Consider the following 24,431-nt stretch of genomic DNA (forward strand, 5'->3'; position numbering starts at 1 on the left):
AAAAGAAAAAAAAAAACAACCAGAGATGGGAAGATGCTGGTGCCCCCAAGTTGCACTGCAGACGGAAGTGCCTGCCCAGCGTGCATGGCACCTGCCACCTTAGGAAGCTTGAGCAGAGGGGGCCGGAGTGATGGTACAGTGGGGAGGGCGCTGGCCTTGTTCATGGCCCATGCAGGTTTGGCCTCCAGCATCCCAGTCGGTGGCTGAGCCGCGCCAGGCGCGATGCCTGAGTGCAGAGCCAGGAGTAAGCCCTGAGCATCGCTAAAGTGGCCCCAGACCAACCCCCCAGCAAAGTCTGGGTAGAGAAGAGTGAACTCAGCCTCCCGGGGCTGCCCGTGGGTATCTGGAACCTTTGGCGTGAAGGAGGGCTAGCGAGTCTGGCAGCCAGGGTGGCACCTCCATCAGCCTGGCGTGCCTGGCCATGTGGCCGCGGCTGCTCATGATCTTGGTGTTTCCCATCCTGCATCCCGTCCCGGACCTCACATGCTGCGTCTGGCTCTGCCGGTCACTCCCTGGCCCAGCGGGTCCTTCCTGCTCACCTCAGGGGTGACCACACCCTGCTTTCTGGCTTCACCTTGGGCCTGCCTGGGAGCCTCTTCTGTTCCTGGCCCCGACCCCCTGCCTCTGCCCCCTGCCCCTCAACTCGTCCATTCACGCCTGTGCTGTTGGGCCAGTGGGGTGCACGGCCCCCTTGAGGTTATGGGCTTGTGTCTTTAGCAGCCCCTCCCTGTGGCCTCATCAGCCATGGCGGTCACCCCGGGGCCAGGCCCTTCTCGACTGGTCTCGGGCTGGGACTGGGGGCAGGGGGACTGGTCAGACCTGAGCCTCCTGAGGCGGTTCCTCTCGTGTGGGGCGGGCAGCGGGGAGCACCCCGCTGAGATGTGCAGGACATATGGGGCAGCTATGTCCACAGGCAGCCTGCTGAGGACTGACCTGGCCAAACCCAGCGCCCAGACCCTCTCGGACCGTACCTGGGGGCCTCCCTGAGTCCAGCCCGCTGTGAGCTCAGTACCCCCGAGGTGCAGAGCATGGCTGAAGTGGAGGCGGCATCCTGGGTCGGGTGACCCACTACCTTTGGGGCCCGCTGCCTGTGGTGGCCTGCCCGCCTCCGCCTCCCCCTCCCCGGGAGGCTCAGCTCGAGCACCCCACTCCTGCCCAGGCACTTCCTGGGGTCCTGCCGGGGCATTGGGGACCCTCCGTGCCAGGCAGCAGCCCGCAGCCCTGCCCCTTCTCCGTAGCCACCTGAAGGAGGTGTGGCTGGCGGTGGCGGAGAACGCGCCCTTCGCCCGCACCGTGCTCCGCGGGCTGATGGGCCGCCTGCAGGCGCGCTTCTCCCCCAGAGTGACCCCCGCGTCCAAGGCCGACGTCTGGCGCCTGGCTGCGGTGGATCCGCTGATGGTGAGCCGTGGCGGTGGGCCGGGGCTCGGCTGGGGCCTCGGTGTCAGCGTGGGTGGCCTGACGCCCCCGGCCCTTCCCTCGGCAGACCCTCTGCACCATCCACTTTCTCATCGAGAGGCTGGACCAGGACGAAAAGCTGCCGGACCTCTTCCCAGACCTCGTCTACACTCTCCTGCTGCAGCTCAGCGTCAGCCACGGGCCCGAGGCCCTGTCGCCTGTGCTGAAGACCTGGAGGATAGTGCACTCGGGGACCCTGCCCGAAGACGTCAACCTGCAGAGGTGCCCTCCGCGGGCGCGGCCGGGCTGGGCGGGGTCTCCGGGATCATCTCCCGCTGGGCGTGGCCTCGCATGGGCGTGGCCACTGGTGGGTGTGGTCGTGGGTGGGTGTGGCTTGGGTTGGGCGTGGTCTCAGGAACTGGGCGTGGTCTTGCCTTGGACTGCTCTCAAAAGCTTGACCCTGGCCTCCTGGGACCCTCATGGGACCCCCCACTCCTCCCAGGGGCTGCCTCCTCCTCTTCCTGGTGAGAAATTACGGGAAGCTGATCTTATCTCCACTGCATGGAGTGGTGGTGAGGATGTGCAGACCCCCTCTGGGGAGCGTCCCTGAGCCCCTCCAGCCCCGACCTGTGCTCAGGTCACCCGTCAGGGGCGCCGCGGCCGCCCGCGGTGGGAGCTGCCGCCCGACGGGCTCGCCTCCTCACAGGGTCACCACCAAGTCCATGCGGCTTTTGTTCAGGAGAGCGGGGGACGAGCCGCTGGCCCAGCGCCTGGAGGAAGGGGGCGTGTGGGCCCTGCTGGAGAACAGCGCCACCTTCCTGCAAGGAGTGGGCCTGCTGGCCAGGTGGGCGCCCAGGTGCACCCTGCAGGTGCACGCCCTCCCACTAAGGGCACCTGAATGCCTCACTGCCACCGCGGGGCGGGGCAGGGGGGGCTGCCCCAGGGCTGGGATGGGCGTCGGGTGCAGGACCGGGAGGAAAGGTCCCAGGCAGGGCGGGACCTTAAGGAGAAGGTGATGGGAGGGTTCCAGAGGCCACTGGGCGGGCTCCGGGGAGGCATCGATATCAGGAGTCGGACCCCCGGGGCAGCCGTGGCAGGAGCTGAGCTGTCCCCACGCCCGCCTGGCCGGGTGCCGCCCCTGTAGGCTGTGCTTGCGTGACATGGAGGGTTACCAGGTGCGGCTGTCGGAGCTGGTGCTCAGGGGCATGGACTCGGAGGAGCGGAGCTGTCGCATCAGCAGCACGGCCGTGTGCGTGGAGGTGAGGCTGAGCGGGCGTGGGGACAGGGGCCTCCTCTGGGGGACGAGGTCATCCCCAAGGGCTTCTGCCGGGGCCTGGGAGCAGTGGCAGAGACACAGCCTGAGTGTGGGTGTGTGGCAGCCACAGGTGTGGGGCGTGGTGAGAGCCAGCCACCGCCTGGCGCCTGCAGGGGGACACCGGCACTGCTCACCTGGGTCCAGCTGCTGCGGGAGTTCCCAAGGGGGCTCTGGGGGGAGAGCCACCCCCCAAATAATTAAGGCACTTGTGTGCAAATGCATGCATGAGTGCGCGCGCGCGCGCGCGCACACACACACACACACACACACACACACACACACAGGTCCCAGGAGAGAGAAATGCACTCCTGGGCTGCAGTGGCAGCACTCCCCCATCCCCGTAGCCCAGACCCCAGTGACAAGCACAGGTCACACCCCACCTTTCCTGGTCTAGTCCCCACCTCAGCCCCCTTCCCAGATGAGGAAACTGAGGTCCCGAGGACCTGCAGTGACTTGCAGTGGGGCGGGGGGCCGTGGTCTACCCCTCTGGGCGCTGCAGAGCGCCAGGCACCCTGTCTGGGCGCTGAGAGAAGGGCTGGGTTGGTAAGAGAAGGGGTGGGGGGTCACTGTCCCTTTTGCAGTTCATGTGCGAGCCGGTCCTGTGCCAGGAGAAGCTGCTCAGGCCCACGGTGCGGGCGCTGGAGAGGGGCGCGGAGCAGGAGGACGGCGTCCTGCGGGTGCTCTCCCTGCGCGCCCTCGGCAACATGGCCCTGGGCGCCCCCAAGAAGGTCCCGGCAGCCCCAGACGCTGGGGGGAGCGGGAAATGGGGCTGTGCGAGGAGGTGTGGGTGCGGGTGGGGGCAGTGGGGGGTGCTCACGGCGGGTGCTGGTGGGTGGGAGGCACAGGGAGTGCTTAGGGGGGGTCAGGGGGGAACTGTGGGTGCTGGCAGGTGGGGGTCAGGGGGTCACTGGCGGGGGGTGCTGGCAGGTGGGGGTCAGGGGGTCACTGATGGTAGGTGCTGCCCGTTGGGGGTCAGGGGGCCTCTGAGGTGGGTGCGGGTGGGCAGGGGTCACGGGGGCTCTGGCGCGGGTGCCGGCAGGTGCGGCAGTACCGGAAGCTCCTGCTGGAGAAGTGTCTGAGCGGCCTGCAGGAGCGGGCCAGCGCCAGCATCACGTCTGAGGCCATGGACGCCCTGGCCAAGCTCCTGGAGCAGCTCCGCGAGGGAGACCTGGGCACCTTCTTCGGGGCCATCTCAGAGCACTGCAGGGCCTTCTTCGACAACGTGAGAGCCCTGGGGTCCCCTTTCAGGCTTGGCCCCCTCAGGGCTCCCCAAACGCTGCTCAAGGGAGCGGCAGCATCCGCCCCCCACGGGAGGAAAGGTTGGGGCGGGTGGGACAGGAGGGAGCATGCGCTCACCGTGGGGTCTCGGCCACAGGCTCCTTCTGTTCTTGCTAGCTTTTCCTTTGTTTGTTTTATTTTTTATTTCGTTGTTAGGTTTTCTGCAGTTAAGGTTTTGGGGTGGGTTACTTTTATTCTGCTGTTGCTTTTGTGTGGGGCCACACCCGGCTGTGCCAGATCTTACTCCTGGCTCTGTGCTCCAAGGTCACTGCTTGGGGGACCCCATGGGGTCCTGGAAATCCGACACAGGTCAGCAGCCTTCGAGGCCAGCCCCTTACCCGCTGCGCTATCTCTTGGATGCTGTGGTTTTGTTGGCTTGGTTTGGGGACGCAGCTGGCTGAGCTCAGAGCTTCCTCCTGGCTCTGAGTTCAGGGCTCACTCCTGGGGGGGCGTGGGGACCATATGTGGTACCAGGGGTCCAGCCCGGATCAGCCGCCATCCAGGGAAGCCCCCTGCCCCCTGTACTAGCACTCTGGCTCTCTCCACCTTTACCTTTTTTTTCATAACTACAAATATTAACACACATCACTAAGCCCCTTAGAGCCCTCTTCCCTTTGATTTTTTTTCTGTTTTTATTGGCTTTTGGGTCACACCCAGCAGTGCTGGGGGCTGCTCCCAGCTTAGTGCTAAGGGGGTGCTCCCAGTGGTGCATGGGACCATCTGATGTTGGGGACTGAACCTGGCCTCCTGCCTGTGAAGCTGTGGTCCGCCCATTGAACCATCTCTCCGGCCCGGAAACGCCCACACCCCCACCTTAGAATTCCCTGCAGCCATGAGTGCCTGGGGGCTCCTGTGACGTTCTGGGTGGACGCGTGTGTGGGGTTCACATGTGCAAGGCCACACGTACGAGGATCCCGCCCGGTCCCGTGCTCCCTGGAGGAGGAGGAAGGCTCCGTGGCGGGTGCGAGGGGCTGCCCGGCGCGGGGCTGACCTGTCCTCTGGGTCCAGGAGAGTGAGCAGCTGCGGCTCAAGGCCTTCGTCCTCTTCGGGAAGCTGGCCGCGGTGGTGAGACTGCCCCGGAGGCGCCTGTTCAAGGAGGAGGTGAAGAAGGCCTGGGTCCCCCTCCTGCTTCACTGCCAGGACCCCTGTGCTGAGGTGGCTCAGGTGAGGCCCTGCAGGAAGGCAGGTGTCTTCCCAGCAGCCCCCCTCCCCCCCAACCGTCTGCGTGACCCAGCCCCCCAATTCCGAGTCCTCTACTCAGGCTGAGACAGACCAGCTCGGAGGACCCCAGAGGCCGGCCACTCTCCCTGGGCCCCTATTCTGGGACCCCCCAGCCCTTGGGGGCGTTTTGACTAGTCAGTCCAAGAGTCCCCTGAGGGGGCTGGGGCGATGGCTCCCGTCAGCAAACCGGAGCCTGCCACGCACGTTTGACCCCTGGTGCCTGCTGACCCCCAGCCCAGCTGGGTGTGGCTCTGTGGACCCCTGACCCCACTGCCCACCTGCCCCATCTCTGAGTTCCCACGTATCCAGGCTGAGCCTCGCAGGGCATGTCCCCCACCAAAAACCAGGGGGAAACCCCTCGCCCCGGGGGAGAAGGTTCACAGGCTGAGCACGGGCCCTGCACATAGGACACCCAGAGCACTGCCAGGGGTGGCCCCCAGATACCACTGGCCTTAGCGCTGACCTCTGCGGCCCCACACCTCGAGGTGACCCCAAACCCTCCTGCTGAGCTGCTTGGGGGTGAGGCCAACAGTTCCCCAGGCTGGGAGGGCTGTGGCATCTGCAGGCAGGTGACGGGGGCAGGGGGGCCACACCTCCCTCCTGCGGGCTCAGGTTCCTCTCCCTGCCCAGCTCCGCCCGGGGCTCCCAGTAGCACCTGTGCCCACCCCTTGTCACCTCTCCCGACTGAGTGTGAGGCAGCTGCAGGCAAGACCCCCCGCTGTCTCCAGTAAGGGACCCCCGCTGCCAGAGAGGGCCCCGGGCGCAGAGGGAGGGGTGAGCCACTTCTCTCTGGCCCCCAGCCTGTCGGAGTGTCCCCACTGCGACCCAGCCCCTCGGCAGCCAGAGCCCGAGCCCGGGGTGCTGCCGTGAGGGGTGTCTGTGGCTGTGACCGTGTGAATGATTTCTCAGCAAGCTCCAGTGCGCCAGCTAGCGGGCGCTGGTGCTGTCGCCCCCCTGGAGCCCGCCTGCTGCCTTCCAGAGACTCTCGGGCATCTCCCGGGGTCCCCGGCCCTGCTCCTGAGGCCTGTCCCTCCTGTGCCCTGTGCCCAGGCCTGCAGCTGCACCCTGTCCCAGTGTGTGCGTTTCTGGGGCTGGAAGGCGCTGGAGCATCCCGCGGGCTCGAGCTCCGCCAGCGTGGTCGACCAGATGACGGCCTTCCAGAACACTCTGTGCTCCGTGATGGTGAGCACACGGCGGCCGGGGGCGCTGGCCGCATCCCACCCCTGATTGCTCGGACCCTCAGGGGGCACCTTCCAGAGAAGGCCAAGGCTACACTGTCCCAGGGGGCAGCAGGCCGCCCGCCTGCCCCCCTCCCCAGCTTACATTTCTGTAGCCGAGTTCATGAAAAGGAGAAACCAGAAGGGATTGGGGAGGGCCCCGCCCACGGGGCTCGGGGCTCTTCCGGGCTCTGAGCTCCGGAGTGACGCTTGGCTCTATAGCCATGTGGTCCCAGGGCTAGATTTTATTGAGCCAGAGAGAGTAGTGGGGTCAAAGCACATTTGTCTTCCACGCTAACTCCAGTCCTTGGTACCACTCTCCACCCTCCACCGCCAGCACCACCAGGGATTATCTGTGAGCACAGAGCTAGGAGCAAGCCCTGAGCTGAGTGTGGCCCCCAAACAAAACAGATTTTATTTAGGGACTGGAGAAAGCTCAGCAGGCTGCCCCAGGCCTTTACTGAGGGAGACCCGGATTTAATCACTCAGACCACATGTGTCCCTGAGCACAAAGCTGGGAGCAAGTAGCCTGCAAGCACCACTGGCTGTGACCCCCAAACCAGAAGAAGATTGTTTTTAATGCGTGAGATCTGAATCCCTGTCATTTCTTTGTATAATGAAGATCAGAATTACTCGTGTGGTCGTTTCCATTTGATTGCGGGGTCTGATACTTTGAAATCCAAGGAACAGGGCTCGGAGAGCACAGGGGCTCAAGCATTTGACTTGTACCCGGCCAAGCCCCATTTGTCTCTGCACCCCACGGGGTCCCTGAGCCGTGCCAGGAGTGATCCTGAGCACAGCGCCAAGAGTAAGCCCGGAGCACATCCTGGTGTGATGCAAAAGCAAAACTCAACCTAAGGGGCAGGTCACACTTAGGGGACCAGCAGCAGACAGTTCGTGGGCCTGTGTGACCCACCCTCCCCTCCCAGATCAGGCCCCGGGCAGTGGGGCAGGCGGCGTGACGGGCCCTGTCTGCCCCCGGGCCTCTCTGTGCAGTGGCCCCGCACAGCAGACAGATGACAAGTTGCCCTGTGAGCATCCCCTTCTTGCTCCCTGCCCTTCTCCCAGGCCCTGCGTGCCACTGTGTCTTGCAGATGCAGAAGAAACCTGCCGTTCTCTACGGCTTCCTGCTGGAGACGATGAGCTACGTGCAGAGCAGCCTGGCCAGGATCAGAATCGCCGCGTGCAGCCTGGCGGGTGAGGAGCAGCGGGCGGGGGCGGGGGGGTGGAGATGCCAGAGCCTGCAACGTAGGGGGCAGCCGATGGAGCAGGGGCGAGAGTGCAGATGGCCTGTAGTGCCGCCCCGGGGCTGGGGCCCGTCTCTGGGCCGACTGGGAGCGGGGACCGTGGCACTCAGCCTCCTGGCATCACCTGTTGCCGCAGGAATCATCATGAAGCAGATGTCCGTGCAGTACCTGAGGCAGCTCGACTTCCCAGCTCTGCGCAACTGTGAGTCATCACCCCGGGAGAAGCTGCCCGCCGAGCCGAGCGTGTTGGGGTGGGGTGCAGGCAGGGCACGGGGGTCCCCCAAGGAGGACAGCTCTGGCAGGCGGCCTTCACTGAGCCCCTTCCACAAAACTGCCCTGCTTCCATCTGGGGTTGGAAGGCCGTGGGGGCGGGGGCGGGGCTCTCTTCTGTCCCTGCTGGAGTGATCGGAGCCCCAGGCATGCAAGCTGTGTGCCTGCAGCCCGTGTGTGCCCCTGAGTCCCCGCGCGCCTTCCTCGGGTCCCGCCGGCGCGGCGAGGACACGGCCCACGTCCCCTCTTTCCTCCCGCCCAGCTCTGCAGGAGCTGCAGCTGGACTCGGATCCCGGGGTGCACAGGGCAGCGCTGGAGACGCTCAAAATCCTGGATGCCTGCAGCCAGCACTGCCTTCTGGCCTCGCCTGAACACGCTTCCTAGGGAGCCCAGTGAGCACCCCCGCTGGAGCACCATGGGGGCTGTGTGCAGTGGTTTTGTAAAAAAAAGCAGTGATCTGAGGTCACGGTGTCCTTCCTTTCCTCCCAAGCCACTCGCCTCCTGCCTGGAGGTGGGATATGGAGACATCTAGAGTCTTCTAGAAGGGGAGGGCGGAGGGCGCTTCTGCTGGGGCTACCACAAGATTCCAGCTGTTCCCAGGTGTGTGGGTGTCAGGGTACCCCCCTTTGTGACTCTCCACGTGCATTTCGGCGCTGTCCAAACGGCGAGGGCCTCGCACCTCCCGGGCTACCCACCCAGCCTCGCCTCTGCCCGGTCACCACCCACTGTTCAAAGGAATCAGGAGGCAGAGGCAGGAGACAGTCAGGGCGGTGGGTGGGGCTTGGGGAAGGAGGGGCCTTAGTCCGATGTCTCCCTCTCAGAGGAGGCGCTGGGGCGTCTGTAGACTGTGCCATGGACCCCCAGTGCGCATGAAGTGACGAGGTTTTGGGCCAAGGAGAAGCGATCTCTGCATCCCAGTGAAAAAGTACTGGGGGCTCAGGGGGTGGGGGCACAGCACCTGTCCTGTCGTCTTCCCTGCGTCCAGCATCCCCAGTCCCTGACACCCCCCTTGTTCATCTAAGAGGGCAGGGAGGTTCCTTGGTGTCTAAGGCTGGCACTCTTTGGCTACTGCCAGTTGCCATGGTAACACCCTGGCCAGTACTTGGCGGGTGAGATTCCGATAGCGCAGGGTTGGGGGGAGTGCAGGGGCCGGGGGATCTCCTCGGATTGTTGCACAGGGGGCGAGAGAGACCTGATGCGGGGCCCGGGCTGGACTGCCTCGCTCTGCTGGACTTGGCTTAAGCACTAGCGTGCTCGGTGACTCTGCCTCGCGCCTCCCAGTGCTGCTGCTGGTCCGGCCTCTCCGAGTCACCAGGAAGTTTGTGCTTGTGGTGACGATGCCGGGAAGGGGGGTGCCCACGTCCAGACACGCTTTCCCAGAGCGTGTCCGTCACCAACGGAGGGTCCAAGGCAGTGCTTCAGCCCAGACGCCGCTGGGTCCACGCCGTGGGGTGGTAAAAGAAATTGCCAGGGGGCTGGAGCGATAGCACAGCGGGTAGGGCATTTGCCTTGCACGCGGCCGACTCGGGTTCAAATCCCAACGTCCCATATGGTCCCCTGAGCAAGGCCAGGGGAAATTCCTGAGTGCAGAGCCAGGAGTAACCCCTGTGCATCGCCAGGTGTGACGCAAAAAAAAAAAAAAAAAAAAAAGAAAAAAGAAATTGCCAGGAGTGAGTCAGTTTAGGTAGAACAAAGTCAGTTTATTTAGAGTCTCCACTGGTGAGATGGACCCCGTGGAGCTTCCAGAGAGAGACCCCTCTGGCATTCTGAGGGGGCACATTTGATCTGGGTGTCTGCGGGTGGGAACTACTGTCTTCTTCAGAATAGTTTGTCCTGGGAGGGGGCAAGCAGTAGACATGGACCCAGTTTGGGGGAAAAAGTAAATTGTTCATAACCCATCAAAAACATCCTAGCTCAGCAATAGCACAGCGGGTAGGGCACTTGCCTTGTGTGCATGTGGCTGACCCACGTTTGGTTCCTGGCACCACATAGGGGTCCCCCAAGGCTGCCAGGAGTGATCTCTGAGTGCAGAGGCAGGAGTAAGCCCCGAGTACAGCTGGGTGTGGCCCTCAAACAAACAAACAAACAAACAAACAGCAACAAGTCAAAATTCTAAGCCAACCCCCTAAAAAAGGATCAGACATACACATAGTAATTTGGATGTACTATGAAATGCTCCAAGCCAGTCACATTAAGATAGTAGAATTATTTTAGCCTATCCCGGGAGGGAGTAGTGTGGTGGGCTGTAAGAATTAAGGAAGCAAGGGTACAGGAATGTCTGTCTTGGTGGGCCGTTTTGATACAGAAGGCGTGCCCAGGCCAGTTCTAGAACAGTGGTGGCAGAACGGAGCAATCGAGCCTCCTGGGCACAGCCACTTGTCTGAGCCAGGAACATCTCGACCTGCCAGGCCTTTACAATGGGGACATCTTTTTCGGGGGCTTTTGCTAGACTACCTCAATCTTCAACCCCCTCCATGCAGCAGTGACGGGTTTGCAAGCAGGCACGCAGGCACGGGACGGCCCCTTGGCCGAGTTCCAGGAAGCAGCAAACAAGAGAGACGCTGAAAGGAAGATACCACGTGGTCAGCCGCAGCTCCAAGCCCAGAGGGTTCCGGACCATTCCTGTGTGTGACTGTCTGCTCTCCCGGGAAGGAACTTCAGGAGGACCTCAAGAGTGAAGCCCAGAAATCTTACTCAGAGGGGAGGGTGAGAAACGCATGGAGCCGAGAACACAAGCGTCTCCAGAGAAGCCCCGTGGAGAACGGTACACCCCAAGTGGATGCAGGTGACCCCAGAAACGGAGCAAGGCCGACTTGCTTTGCTGCAGCTGCTTTCGCAAACGGCTGGGCTTGGGCCCCTGTGCAGCTGAGAGTGGCTGTGGGCATGTTGTCAGAGAGAAGGACTTAGTCAAACTCTTGCAGGTTCTATTTTTTGTTTGGGGGTCACACTGGCAGTGCTCAGGGTTTACTCCTGGCTCTGTGCTCAGGAGTCACTTCTGGCGGGCTTGGGGGACCCTATGGAGTGCCAGGGGATCAAGCCTGGGTTGGCTGCATGCAAGGCAAATGCTCTTCCCGTTGTCTTATCTCTCCCACTGGTCTTCCTTCTCCTTGACAGAACCTTCGTCCCTGACGGTTTATCCTCTTCCTGGGGCCGGTCCAGCCTTCTCTCCCTGTTTGGCTGAATCATCCAGTCTTGTCTGTTTAGTATAGACAATCACCTCCGGGGAGAGGGAGTCTGTCCTCCCCCCACCTCCCCCCACTCTCTGCCCTCCCACCCCGTCTTCTCCACAGGGGATGAGTCTTGGGGTTTGGGCTTTTCACATCCTCTTGGCTCTATTATGTTAGTCCCAAACCTCAGGGCCACGGGGTTCCTCTGCTAGCCCGCCTGTATCTCTGCTCCCTGCTGGCATCAGTTACTCGCGACTTACGCGAAAGTAGGTTGGTTCAGAGACTTGGACATCCAGGACATACCCAGTGAGTAATACAGCAAATGAAAAAGCTCGAGTTTGTGCACATTGTCTTTATTCCACGAGGGTGGCAGAATTGGGACCTGTAGGTGGAAGGCAGACTGTGATGCTCCCCTCCTGTCCGTCTTGGGTCCTGAGTCCTGTGTCCTCTGCAGGACTGTCCCTGATTAAGGCTGCCCACAGTATCCAGCGATCTTGAAGTCAAGAGGCCTGCAGTACCTGGTACTCTGAGGCCTCTGGTCTATAGTCTGATCCACATTCTTGCTGTCGGATGCTCTTGGTTCCTTTGTTCTGTGGCTGTGAGCGGGTGAGAAAAGCTGCTGTTTGGACCCAGGTGAGGGGTCAGACTGCCCTGTGCTCCCTCTGCCCCCAGCCACTCCCATTACCTCTCAACCCACTAGATCTGATTGGCTGAGGTCACCCAGTGTCCCTCCCCATGGCCCCCCAACAGTACCACCAGAGGCAGTGACAGGAAAGGAGACTCTCCTGCTGTCACAGAGGCCTGGCCCTGGGTACACGATGGCTCTGAGCTATGGTCAGGCCGCTCCCTCCCATCTTGCCATCCTTCCTGAGACAAAACTTCCCCAGCTGGAGTCCCCCACTTTTCCTGGGCTTGCCTTGGCGGGCGAGGCCACAGTGCGGGTTTGTTGTGTATTGCATGGAGGATGAGGCAAATGACGGTATAATCCAGGGAAGAGGAGTGTTCTTCTTGGGGTGCTGCAGACGGGGAAAGTTCTGGAAGGATGCAGGGACCTGGCCAGCCACTGCGAGGGAAAGCAAATCTCTTGACCTGTCTAGGGCGCTTGGCTTTTGAACAGTGGTTCAAAAGTACTCACCACTTATTCAGTGGTGCTCAGTACGTACTCCTGGCTCTGAGCTCCGGAGATCATATATGGAATCAGGGATTGAACCTGGGGTAGGCCCTGTGCCAGGCCAGCACCACTCTGCACATTTCTGGCTCCCGTAGAATTACTTCTTAACGAGGGTTTACGTTTATTATGAATTTAATACCCCTGGGAGAGACCCTAGGACCATAGATCTAAATTTAAGGGACTAAAACACTTCTTCCTTCAAAGGTACTTGTATCCAGAATTTAAAATTTGGTTCCATAGTAAATATATAAGATTCTCTGCATATGTTTGTATTTCAAAAAGGAAACATAAGTCATATGAAGAATCAGTATTAAAAATTTTGATTGAAAAACTTTATTCCAGTAGCATGAACACTGAGAACTCAGAGGCAACATGATGGAACCCATTTTAACAGGCATGTGCCTTGAGTGCAGAGAACTGAAGACAAGTTCTCAAACATGCTTGGTGATTTAAAAATTACATAAACATAGAGCAAGGGAGGAAAGGGCTAATACTGCAAAGTATCTTATTTTTGCTGCCAGTTTTTCAGCTTGACATTTCTTTCCAACATAAAACCACTCTTCCATCTTGAAACACACGTTGCTCTTTCCTCTAGAAGAAAAAACCAAAGAGAATGATTTCAGTATAACTCCACTACAACGCCCAAGGCCAAATGCCTTTGAATTCAGACATACTTCTGGGAATTCACTCAGGGAATTCCTTACGAGTGCCCTGGGGTCCAGGGTGGGACATGTCAGCACACTCCACGAGGACCCCGAAGATTGGAAAAACAATTCCACAACCCACAGGGTGGCCAACCATGGGCCTTCTGGCCCTCACCAGTGAGTCTGATTCATCAAGGGACCTGGGACCTGCCGCAGGGCAGACACGCAGATACGGACTCAGGAGGAGGTGTGCCCAGGAAGGCACAGTGCAGCCCGGCCAGTCAGGGTGCCTGTGGGCTGTGACCTGTGTTCCTGCGTGTGGCCCGAGGACCCTGTTATTACAGGAGGGCCAGGAGGACTGTGCAGGCTGAGACTGAAGGTCACCTGGGGTGTCCATGGGAGGTTCTGGTGACTCAGACATGTGAGCTCGAGGCTGGGCTACAGACTGTGGCTCTATCCCAGAAGGCCAAGTGTGTCCTTGGTTGGGGGTGGAGGGGGCCAGGGTTCTGGCTAAGAGCCAGAGAAGGGGAAATGTTCCTCCCTCCGGGGAGGAAAGGATTCAAAGCTTTGCCGTCATCCTGTACACGACAGATTAGGAGGCAGCCTGCTCACAGGACAGGATGGGGGTTTCTAGTACCGGGAGCTCTACACTATGTACGCGCTCCCTGGGACACAATCACAGGGGACAGCCAAGACAAATGAGGCAGGCGGGCACTGCTTACCTCCCACCTACATGACCCCCGAGCACCTGGCCGAGGCTGACTTTGAGCTGGGCTGGCAGCCCTCGAAGAGCTGAGAGCAGTGTCTGAATTGGGAAGGCGGGCGCGGCCCAGGACTCTGGCCCCCGTGGGGAGTGTCACTGCCTGACTGTGGTGAAAACAGGAGCGTTGCCGTGCCTGGACACACCACGTGCGCAGGACAAACCCACAATTCCCAGTCACACCCCTCAACCACCCCCCAGATGCACCTTCCGCTCGTCCATGTCATTGTCATCAGGCTGATGCAACTCCGCCTCCTTCACCGGCCTCGAGGAGTCCCCGGGCTTGCACAGCACGGGTGCTGACAAGCGGCGCCTCTTCACCGGGAACTCGGCGCCCTCCCTGGCCCTGTGCACGCACGGTGCAGACAGCTGAGCCTCTGCTGAGACTGTGTGGCGGAGACAGGGTGAGGATGACTTTGGGGGACCTCCTTTCCCAGAAGCGTCCCGAGGAGAGTGAGGTCCCACGGCCGCCTGTGCCGGGGCCTTGCCGCACAACTCCCGGTGGAGTCTGTCGAAGGTTTCTTTGATTTCCCGGTAGCGAGCGGCATGTGGGGAAGAGTGTGCTGGACTGGGCAATGCAGACATCCGAGAGGCTCGGGGGCTGGGTCCCAGGGACTGCAAGCGACCGGGGCTCAGTGGCCCAGGATGTAGGGGGCCATGGGAAGGAGAGGGGGGCGCCGGGAGCAGGCAGCGGGCAGCCCCCACGGAGCCTGTGACAGTATCTTTGAAAGCCTCCCTGAGCCTCCTGGCCTGGGCGTCCCTGAAAGCAGTGGCCGGCCTCTGGGAGATGACCAGAGAGCCTGGCAGGGCAGCAGGGCTGGGCGGCATCCGGGGACTTGGGCAGTGTTCCTGGTGCAGCTCTGCAAACCTGGTTCTGATCTCCTGGTACTGAGTGCCTGTCCGCCCGGGCAGCACCTGCAGCTTCGTAATCAATTTCAGGGGAGAAATCAGCCACTTTAATTTCAGCAACTGGTTTTCCTGGTCCAAGCCACACCCCGAGCTGGTTCCTGTGCAGGTCAATGGGGCGCGCTTGGGCGGAGTGCCCTCATGTCCCTGCCAGTCTGCACCCGGGCCCGGGCTCACTGCCAGGAGCTCTTTCTCCACTTGGAACCTTGTCCAGGGCCTGAGGGCCTGCTGCAGATTTTCGGGGTCTTTCGGGATGTCCCGCCCAGGCTCCGAGGCAGGCCCACAGGTGTCGGGGGGACTTGGCACCAAGGCTCGTCTGCCCCGGCAGTAAGTCCGGTTCATCCTGGCCCTGACCCTGGCCCTCCACCGAGGCCTCCAGTTCTGCAGGATGGACGTCTTGGTGGAGATGACACAGGCTGGCCGGTTGCTCAGCAGCTGGCTCATGGAGTGCAGCATGCCCACGTACAGGTCACTGATGGTCACCTCGCACAGGTCGATGTCCTCCAGGGACTGGCTGCTCAAGAAGCTGCCACCCGAGGCCTCCTGGAAGGACAGACCTCTGGGCACGGAGGCCGGGTCAGCCAGGCCCGGAGGAGAGGGTTGGCACTCTGTGGCGGCGCAGGGCAGCGTGACCAAGGCTCCGGGGCGATTGTTAGAGCCGCTGCTGTGGTTTCCTGCAGAGACACACACACAGACCTCACCAGCCAGAACCAGCCCAGGGCCCATCATAACACACACTTTCGGGTGTGGGGTGGAGGGTGGGCGGGCTTGGGCCACAGCTGGCGGTGCTCAGGGACCACATGCAAGACGCAGGAACTGAACTGGGGTCAGCCCCAAGCAAGGCAGGTTAGCTCCTGTCTCTCTGGCCCCAAAGGTCTTACAAACAGGAGCCCAAAGAGGAACGCTCAGACCACCTAGATGAGCTCATCTCATGCATCCCCCCAGTCTCTCAACTCTCCTGCTTTCTCTCTCCCCTCTTTCTGACTGCCCCCCTCAGGCCTCATACACCAGCAGGTGACTTCTCCCCGGCTCCTGAGAGAGGAAGGGCACCTCATCCAGCAATGACCGGAACTACCATAAACTAGCCCATAAACACAGAACCAGGGAGAGAGCACAGGGCTCTGCACACGGCCAACCTGGGTTCAAGTCCCAGCACTCTGGGAATGACCAAACCCCAAACAAGCAAGGCTCTGGATCACCCGCCCTCACGAGGCCGAGACAGTCCTCCCTTTCACATCGCAGGGTCGGCTCTTTCGTGTTTCTTAAATAAAACTATTTTTTCCAATAAGCAAATAAATAACACACATTCCAAAAGCCCCACAAGGAAAGGGGAAAAGTAACCAAACTGGCAACAGCCGAGACACCTGAGGCCGAGGCTGAGGCAGGGTGCTCAGGGGCCCCAGCCCAGGAGGCGACTTGTCCAGCATTAATGGGACCCTGGCAGGGAGGTGGCACGGGCGGATTACAAAGCTGAAACGGGCTGACTGAGAACAGTGAGAGATGTAGATCTAAGAGGTGGGTGTGGGGAGATCATGGACGGGGTGAGGAATGGGGGAGCCGTCACAGGGAGGCCACCAGGACACAGTTCACACCAAGCCCTGTTCGTCACTCACCCTGAGGTGGCCTGATGAGCGAGAACAACACGGGGTCCCATGTCCCCTGGATGTCTTTGTCCTTTCCACAATCAGTGCCCTGAAATCAAAGCAAGTGATTGATGACCATGGAGTGTGAGCAGCCGGACTGAGCCCCCAGGCTGGTTTCCCCTCAAACTGGCTCCAGAGGGTGTGGGTACCCCTTCCCCCACACTGCGTGCCTGAGCCCAGCAGCGGCAGCTCCCAAGACAGTGGCTGAACCTTTATTGAGACCAACAACCCAACAGTCACTTGATTCCAGCAAACCCCACTGAATCGTCCCCAAGAACAAGTCAGAACCCACCATTACAGGGGCCAACCTTCCCGTTTCCGAGGGGGCAACATGCCGTCATTGCCCCAGGTAAGCTGGGGAGGCTGTGTTTGAGCACCCGCAGACATGGGGGCTGGGGGAGGACGACATGGAACTGTGCGCTAGACCAGAAGCTAGGGTTCCTCTAGGGCTCTTGGGGCGGCCTACACCCCCAGTCTCCCCAGATAAGCTACCGGGCTGGGCAGTGGGAGCCAGTGTGTCAGTTCCTGCTGAGCTGGGCCCAGTCGCTGGGCACAGAGGGGTCAGCAGACTCCCAGTGCTCAGTCCACGCGACAGCGAGCAAGCGGGGTCTGGTGAGTGGTGGGCCAAGGTCCCTTGCCTGAGACACCTCCATCTCCCCCGAACTGCAGTGGCCCAGAGGATGGGCACCACCCCTCGGGGTGCTTCCTGCAGTGCGAGGTGCACCCCTCACTGGGAATCAGCGGGCAGAACGCCCACCCCGAGCTTCCCACCTGTTTGGAGGCAAAGCTCTCAAGACTGGCTGTGTGCAGCCATACCTCACCTGCAGGGTCACGGCTATCGCTCCCCCTCACCCGAGCACAGGCTCGGGCACACGCTGCCCCGCGCCCCAGGGGAGTGGAGGTTTGGGGGGATACAACACGCTACTCCCGCCTTTAGCATGCAGCTGAAACCCCGGCCCAGAGCACAGAGTGAGCGGTGTCCCCCTCGGCTCCTCGGGAAGCGCAGTCCAGTCACCTGGGCATGTCCCTGGTCCTGTAGCAGCAGCTCCACCTGTGCCAGGTACTTCCTCCTGAGCTCATTCTTCAGAGGGCTCTGGGGCACTGCCAGCTGCGAGAGGGAAGGTTCCAGATCTTGGCACCCCTGCCGCTGGGTTGGCAAACGTCCAGTCAAGCCGCCCTCCCTCAGGCATCTGATGACGCACCGCCCCCAAATCTGACGTTGGGGCATTCCCCCAGTGCTAACAATCCACAAGAACAAGAGGACAGAACAGAAGCCCAGAAACAGCGCCCGGGGCGGGAACAGCCTGGCTGCAGAGGGAGCATCCTCAGCGCCCCCCGCAGGGCCCTCATCCCCGTGCATCTGACCAGACACAGTGGCCGTGCGTGAGTGGGGACCAGACAGCTGGACTAGGGTTTCTGCCCTGCACACAAGGGCTGAGGGGCAGGGGACACACACGATTAGCCATGCCCCCGTATTTCTCCCTCAAGGCAACTGCTCCCCAACACTGCCCCCCGACTCCTGACCTGGTTGATAGGCCGGCTCTGCAGAGTAGGTTTAGGGGACCCACCCACACTCTGTCATCCCCCCAGGAGACCCCAGCAGCTCACTCTCTTCCCACCTAGTGGGAAGACTCCACAGAAGGACAGTCTGTTCTGGGGGCTGGGTGCATATGGGGAGCAGAACCAGACCATGTGACCTGCAAGTTGACCGGAAGTACTTCTGGACAGTGACCCCCACGCTGGTGGTCTCTGCGGGAAAGAGCGGAGAAACTGGGCACCCAAATTCACAACTGGGGTTTAGGCAGAAGGAGCGTAGTTTGCATCGGTTCTGAGTGCAGTCACCACATATGCACGGACATCCTGCAAATCTAACTGGGAGGAAGGGGCGGCCTGGTGGGTGGGGGCAGCTTGGCTGCCAAAGAGCAAGCCTTGGAGGGCTCCCAGGGTGGTACAGGTGGGCACATAAAGGTGGGACTTACTGTCAGTTCTTCCTGGTGATGCGTGGACTCTGCATTGCCACTCTCAGCCTCTGCAAGCAAAGACCCCGTGAAGCTGGACCCCTGTGGTTGCAGCTCCCCCTCACCCGCTTGCCCCCTCTGTGAGAATCTTGAGGGACGGTGGGCACTTTCTTGACCTCTGACCCTAGCTGAGCCTTTACTTATTTTTAAAATTTTTTTTAATTTATTTTTTTTTTAATTAGTGAATCACCGTGAGGTACAGTTACAGGCTTACAGACTTTCATGCTTGCGTTTCAGTCATACAATGATCGAGTACCCATCCCTCCCACCATCCCCCCTGTCCCCTCCACCCGCCACAGAGGTGGGGCATTCCCTTTTGCTCCCTCTCTCCTTTGGGGTGTTGTGGTTTGTAAGAGAGGTACTGAGCAGCCATCGTGTTTGGTCCTAGCTGAGTCTTTAAACCTTAAACCTTATTTAAAGTTCCCCCTGAGACTGAACTGTACTATTGCTCCAGCCCAATTTTAACTGAGAAGTTGCCGGGCCCCGGGGCTGTCCCACTGGAAGTTATTTCCCGTCATCCCAAGGGCCAGGAAACCCTCGGGTGCGCAGCAGTGGAGTTAAATCTAGACCAATGGTAAGCACACATCTCTGAGGCTGTGTCAGCAGCCCCAAGACCCGAGCACAGGTCAGGGATGAGGGGCACTCACCGGCTCCCACCGGACTGGTGGCTGCAGCTCCCCCCTGGCCATCGCTCCTGCCCTCCACCTTCTGGGGCGAGTCCTCCAAGTCCAGAAACACAGGCTTGTTTCAGTGACGACAGTTCAGCGGTGAAGGAACAAGCCCATGTTCCTCCCCCGACACATGAGGACAGGGCTCCCCAGACCACGCCCAACCCACACGCCACACACTCGGGTATAGAGCACCAGCTGGAGCACCAGGCAGAATGAGAGCAGGAAGAGGCTGGGGGGTACTGTGCAGGGCCTGGGTCTCAGTCCACGTGTTACTTGGTATTTTATAGCTCTAGGGCCACACCCAGGCATGTGTAGGGCTCACGCCTGGCTCTGTGCTCAGGGGGCCAACCCAAGCGCCTCCAAGGCCCCCGTACTGTCTCTGTGGCCCCTCCACATGCTCAGCAGGATGCCACGAGGGCCATGATCTTTTCCAAGCTTCGCGGCAACATGAAACCACCTGCACCGTAGGTCGCAGGCCTAATCCCAAGGCTGCCCACAGGCTCTGGGAATGCCAAGCAGGAAGTCAAGAATCAGACCAGCTTTGTGATTGGGGTTGGGGGGGACCCCCATTGCATCTTTGCAGAGTGAGATCATGGAGGGGCTCAGCCTTGAGAACGCACCCTGAGGCTACATCTCTAAGGCTCAGAGTTGGGGGCTCATAATCACTGTGGAACTCCCTCTAACCTCAGGGTTGCTTCCTCCTTGCCCCTAGACCGCCTGGGATGACAATAGTAGGGTGTGTGAGGAGTTTCAGGGGCTGCACTGGGGTGTGTGTGTGTGTGTGTGTAACAATGGGGTTGCTTGGGACAATCTTGGGCTGGGGAATTTGGCCAATTCTTATATCCAATACCCATAGCCCTGGGGCCCACAAAGGGCACGACCCTACCAGCTTCAAGGATGGGGGCGGGGGGATGACAGAGGGGACAGGGTGTGTCCAACCATCTGGGTACAGCTGCTCACTGCCACTTGCAGGGAGGTCAGACCTGGTACAATCCCCAGTGCCCAGCTCTGCCACAGAAGACAGAGCCGGGCGCTTCCAACACCCCCACCACTAACACATTCACACCTGGGCTCAAGGAAGAAACCTGAGCCCAGATGTGCTGCCCGTCTCCCCGTGACCCTACATGGAAGGACCACACGGAGTCAGAGGCGCCCACAAGCTCCCACCCTAGATTCCCCAGTGCCCATATGGGTGGGGTCCTCCCCTCGCAGGGTGGATGTCACTCGGGCCCCGGGCCTGGGTGCTGGAAGGTGGGCAACACACAGGGGTATTCCCTGCCAGCCCCCTTCTACCTCCGGAAGAGGAAAAGGAGCATCTCTTTCCTGCGGTGACCCGGATGGGGTGTGTCTTTCTTGAGGGGGAGCAAAAAGCTATGCTCAGGGGTTCCTCCTGGTAGGCTCAGGGGACCATATCGGGTGCTGGGGATCAAACCTGGTGCCAGTCACATGAGAGAAGCCCCCTCCCCACTCTTGCTCCTGCCCCAGGACGGGTCTTTCTGGAAGGACTACTGGTCCCTTCCAAACTGTGGAGGCTGAACGCCCGGGTGGGCCCAAGGGCTGGAGCCGCAGGCCAGATGGCCGAGGTCATGCAGGGGACAGAAACAGCAGGTACATCAACCCGTGCTCCTTACACGTAACAAGCAAAGAAGGAAGAAGCAGTAGCCAGGAAGGCCTCAAGAACAGGCAGACGCACTAGCCAAGCGGAGAAAGCCAGGACCAGCGCTCAGGGGTCTCCAGCCAGGCACCCCTCCCTGCATGACACCCCTGCACAGAGGTGCCAGGCCCTAAAATCCCCCTGTACCTACCTCGCACTGTTCTCTGCTCCTGTCCACTAGTTTTCCACCCCAAATTCTCAAACCTTCAGGGAAGAGAGAGAAAGGGCGCTGTGTACCCTGACTTCCCACTTAGCCTGCATGCTAGAGTCGCTGGCAGGGGCAGAGCAGGGCCAGGACACACACTGATGGTCTGCATTTTATTCTTGTGTGGCAGGAGGATTGAAAAAAAAAATCAAGATGAGATCATGAACCATGAAGCTGCCACCAATGAAAATCTTTCCTAGTCAGTGGGAGGCAGCCTGCGTGGCAAGCACCAGTGCCAAAAGGCGTAGAGAGACGTTTGCAGGGGGGTGTGTGTAGCCTCCACGAATATTTGCGGGGGGCGGGGCGGGGTGGTGTGTGTGTGTGTGTGTGTGTCTGAAACAACAACTTGGCTTCCTTTAAGGCACAGATCTCAGGAACCTTGCTGGCCCAGCAAATGGGATCTGAAACTTCTTTTCGGAGTCGGGGACACACTTAGGGATCACCCCCAGTGGTGCTAAGGACCCACACGGGGTGCCGGGCATGTAACCCAGGGCAGCTAGCTGCGTGCCCTGCCTGCCGTGCCTTGGCTCTGGCCCGGGGGTCTGACACTCGCTTTAGCAGCAGGACGTATAATAAGGGAACAGCCTCCTCTGGCCCACTCCCCTCCGGGTCAGCACCCCAAGTCCAGCAGGTGCTCCCATGCCCTTCCACACGGACACCGGGGAGCCAGCACTGCTGCTATTGCGCTTCACACCCAAACCCGGACCCACACCGCTGGGGGTCACGTGGTCAGGTGGGCGCCCCCTGCCCCTTCGGGGGGGGCATCTTCGCCATCGGTGTTCAGGGAGGCAATTCTGTTGGGGTTCGGGGCTTTTACTCCGGTTGGTTTGCAGCAGAGACCCACCAGCTCTGCGGAATCCCGGGAGGGGCCCTCGGATGCGACCCCCCCCAGCCCCCCAGAACTGCAGCTGGAAAGTGGGGGTGCTCCGTACCCTGAGATGTCTCGTAGGTCAGCGTGGACATCTGCACCAGCGGGGAGTCCTCGTAGGGCCGGTCATACTGCGGGAGAGGTGGGCGCCCGTCAGGCGGTGTCAGGTCGCGTCGGCCCCGTCAGGCCCGTCTGATCCCGTCGTATCCCGTCAGGTCCCGTCAGTCAGCCCCGTCAGGCCCCGTCAGGCCCCGCGTCAGGTCCCATCAGGTCCCGTCAGCCCCGTCAGGCCTGGTCAGCCCAGTTAGGCCTGGTCAGCCCAGTTAGCCCTGTCAGGTTTCGTCAGGTTCCATCAGTCCCGTCAGCCCCGTCAGGCCCGGTCAGCCCAGTTAGCCCCGGATCCCGTCAGGCCCCGTCAGGCCCCGCCAGGTCCCGTCTGTCCCGTCAGGCCCAGTTAGCCCCGTCAAGTTGTCAGTCCCGTCAGCCCCGTCAGCGCCGTCAGGCCCCATCAGGCCCCGTCAGGTCCCGTCAGCCCCGTCAGCCCTGGCCCAGTCAGCCCAGTTAGCCCCGTCAGGACCGTCAGCCCCGTCAGCGTCGTCAGGTCCCGTCTGCCCCGTCAGGCCCAGTCAGCCCTGTTAGCCCCATCAGGTCCCGTCAGCCCCCTTAGGGTCCCTCCAGCCCCATCTGCCCCGTCAGGTCCCGTCGGGTCCCGTCAGCCCCGTCAGGCCATCAGGTGCCGCCGCCCGGCGCCGGCCCCCGCCGGCCCGCACCTTCGCGATCAGCCTCTGCATGCGCTTCTGGAAGCGGCACCGGCTGTCCCGGAGATGGAGCAGCAGCAGCTCCGCGTCGCATCCGCGGGCCGCCATGGCGAGCCTCACAGCGCCACTTCCGGCCGCGCGTCCGGTTCAAACGGCGAGGCGGCGCCCTTCCGCCCTCCCCCTCGGGCTTCCCATTGGCTGGAGCGGAGAGCCGGCCGCTGATTGGGTCTTTTAAATAGGCCGCCCGGCCAATCCGCACCCGCATTTTCGGCCCCGCCCCGCCCCGCTCGCCGCTCTGGTTGTGAACCCCGGGAGAGGCTCGGGAACTGCGGAGCGAACTGGCTCTTCCCCGCGTGGGCGCCGGGGCTGTGCCGCTGCCGGTCCTTCCCTGCCCAAATCCGCCCTCCTGGGCCCTGGCGTGGCTGTGAAGCCAGATGGGGCGGAAAGACACGCCCAAGTTCCCAAATACGGAAGATAGCGGGAGAGCGGATATACCTCCAGGAAGGAAAAATAGTACAAATATACAGAATTCAGGAGAATAATTTTTTTTTGGGGGGGGCCGTCCCAAGCGTTGTTCAGGAGGTGCGGGAGGGCCCCTTCTGGCCCTTCTGGCTCAGTGCCAGGGCGTCTGAGCTTGCCTGGCTTTGCTTATGCTTTATCCCAACCCTGCAGTGCCCGGGAGCCTCCAGGGCTGCACCCAGCGGTGGCAGGAGGGGGTCTGTGTGGTGCCAGATGGAACCAGGGTGGGCAGCTGCAAGGCTCGTCTTAACCTTTGTGCTATTTCCTCTGGCTTCTAGGAAAATTGCATTTTTAGTAAATTTCTTGGTACTTCTCTTGCTAGAACTGTAGTGGTTACTTATTGTCGATGAAGTGGGTTTTTGTTGGACATCAACCCTAAGTGCTTTAGTCTTTATTAGTGAATTGCCCCTTCCCTCTGGGATGGACCCGGGGCGAGTGGCAAAACTACCGGGCAGCGAAATGGGACATTCTAGAAAGCATAAATGCATGGTTTTCATGCAAACTGTTACAACTTTAGAGACAGGACTCCCCTGGGGAAGGACTAGCTGAACTGGCCTGAGGACTTAGTCTGGGATTTACGGTAAAAGCCTTGCTTGCACTCAGAGCCCAGACAGCCAAGTGTTTAAAGCCTTGTTTGCTCTCAGCCCAGAGATCTAAGTGTTGGATCTTTGCCTCTTGCTGTGTTTATCCAAACAACTGCTAGTATCATAACTTATACAATTAGAGGGAAACATAAAAGCAATGCAGTTGCCCCTGGGAGACAGAGTGTCTCCTTGAGTTGATCTCCCTAAAAGAATTTCCTCTGCCAAATGTTTATCTATGTAAATGACCACCACACCTGTGCTGACCTCAACCCCCTTCAGATGTTCTATAAGGATGCTAGCAACCCTGCATTAAACGGGCCATTTTCACCATCTGACTGTGGTCCCCAGGCTCCCCGTCTCCCCGTCTCTCTGTGTCTCTGTTGGGGGGCCCTGGGGAGGTGGGGAGACGGCTCAGGGCTACGGAACAAACACAGGTATCCAGCAGCAGCAGCAGCAGCAACCACCCGAGGATTCATCTTCCTTCATTTCTTTATTGTGATTACACAGTTTTTTTTGTTTGTTTGTTTGTTTTTGCTTTTTAGGTCACACCCAGCAATGCACAGGGATTCCTCCTGGCCCATGCACTGAGAAATTACTCCTGGCGGTCCTTGGGGGACCATATGGAAATGAACCCGGGTCATCTGCGTGCAAGGCAAACGCCCTACCTGCTGTGCTATATTGCTCCAGCCCCTCATGAAGTTATTAACTTCATTGACAATAACTTAATAACATTTTCTCTACAGGGCATGGGAAGATAATTGAGGTTTTCCCCTGATAGGATGGAACTCATTGTACGATGAACACTTCCGAGAAGATTTTTTGTGTTTTGGAGGAGGGGGAGAGGGGCTCCCAAACAGTGTTTAGGGGCCCAGGGGCCACTCCAGAGGTACTCTGCCTACTGTACCAGGCTGTTCAACACG

General features: G+C 60.4%; 2 protein-coding genes across 2 annotated transcripts in view; one reads left to right on the forward strand and one right to left on the reverse strand.

The window, feature by feature from the left end:
* The window catches only part of MROH2A (maestro heat like repeat family member 2A), a 46,791-nt gene extending 36,054 nt beyond the window's left edge, over positions 1-10,737 (forward strand). The window contains exons 31-43 of the mRNA XM_055121286.1: positions 1,239-1,398; positions 1,484-1,677; positions 2,102-2,239; positions 2,540-2,654; positions 3,292-3,438; positions 3,750-3,932; positions 4,997-5,152; positions 6,260-6,391; positions 7,521-7,623; positions 7,810-7,875; positions 8,206-8,335; positions 8,434-8,454; positions 10,424-10,737. Coding sequence (XP_054977261.1) covers positions 1,239-1,398; positions 1,484-1,677; positions 2,102-2,239; positions 2,540-2,654; positions 3,292-3,438; positions 3,750-3,932; positions 4,997-5,152; positions 6,260-6,391; positions 7,521-7,623; positions 7,810-7,875; positions 8,206-8,327 — 1,516 coding nt within the window. The 3' untranslated portion in view covers positions 8,328-8,335; positions 8,434-8,454; positions 10,424-10,737. The remainder of the gene's footprint in view (positions 1-1,238; positions 1,399-1,483; positions 1,678-2,101; positions 2,240-2,539; positions 2,655-3,291; positions 3,439-3,749; positions 3,933-4,996; positions 5,153-6,259; positions 6,392-7,520; positions 7,624-7,809; positions 7,876-8,205; positions 8,336-8,433; positions 8,455-10,423) is intronic.
* Positions 10,738-12,612: 1,875 nt separating this feature from the next.
* On the reverse strand, positions 12,613-22,524 carry HJURP (Holliday junction recognition protein). Its single transcript, XM_055120540.1, has 9 exons — positions 22,421-22,524; positions 21,715-21,781; positions 20,729-20,781; positions 18,900-18,972; positions 18,214-18,263; positions 17,250-17,342; positions 16,205-16,283; positions 13,893-15,265; positions 12,613-12,872 (listed from the first exon to the last, which is right to left on the reverse strand). The coding sequence occupies exons 1-9, from the start codon at positions 22,514-22,516 to the stop codon at positions 12,807-12,809; spliced, it is 1,950 nt and encodes a 649-aa protein (XP_054976515.1). The 5' UTR covers positions 22,517-22,524; the 3' UTR covers positions 12,613-12,806.
* Positions 22,525-24,431: the final 1,907 nt, after the last annotated feature.

The sequence above is a fragment of the Sorex araneus genome, chromosome X (assembly GCF_027595985.1).
Source record: "Sorex araneus isolate mSorAra2 chromosome X, mSorAra2.pri, whole genome shotgun sequence".
Taxonomy (NCBI): Eukaryota; Metazoa; Chordata; class Mammalia; order Eulipotyphla; family Soricidae; genus Sorex; species Sorex araneus.

Bases quoted from the DNA above. Each gene is read 5' to 3' on its own strand.
- HJURP (XM_055120540.1), bottom strand. From the start codon at position 22,516: ATGGCGGCCCGCGGATGCGACGCGGAGCTGCTGCTGCTCCATCTCCGG. The intron at 21,782-22,420 runs GTGCGGGCCGGC...CCTCTCCCGCAG, and splicing joins TGCAGAGGCTGATCGCGAAG to TATGACCGGCCCTACGAGGA. The intron at 18,973-20,728 runs GTAGGTACAGGG...CTGGACTTGGAG, and splicing joins GGAGCAGAGAACAGTGCGAG to GACTCGCCCCAGAAGGTGGA.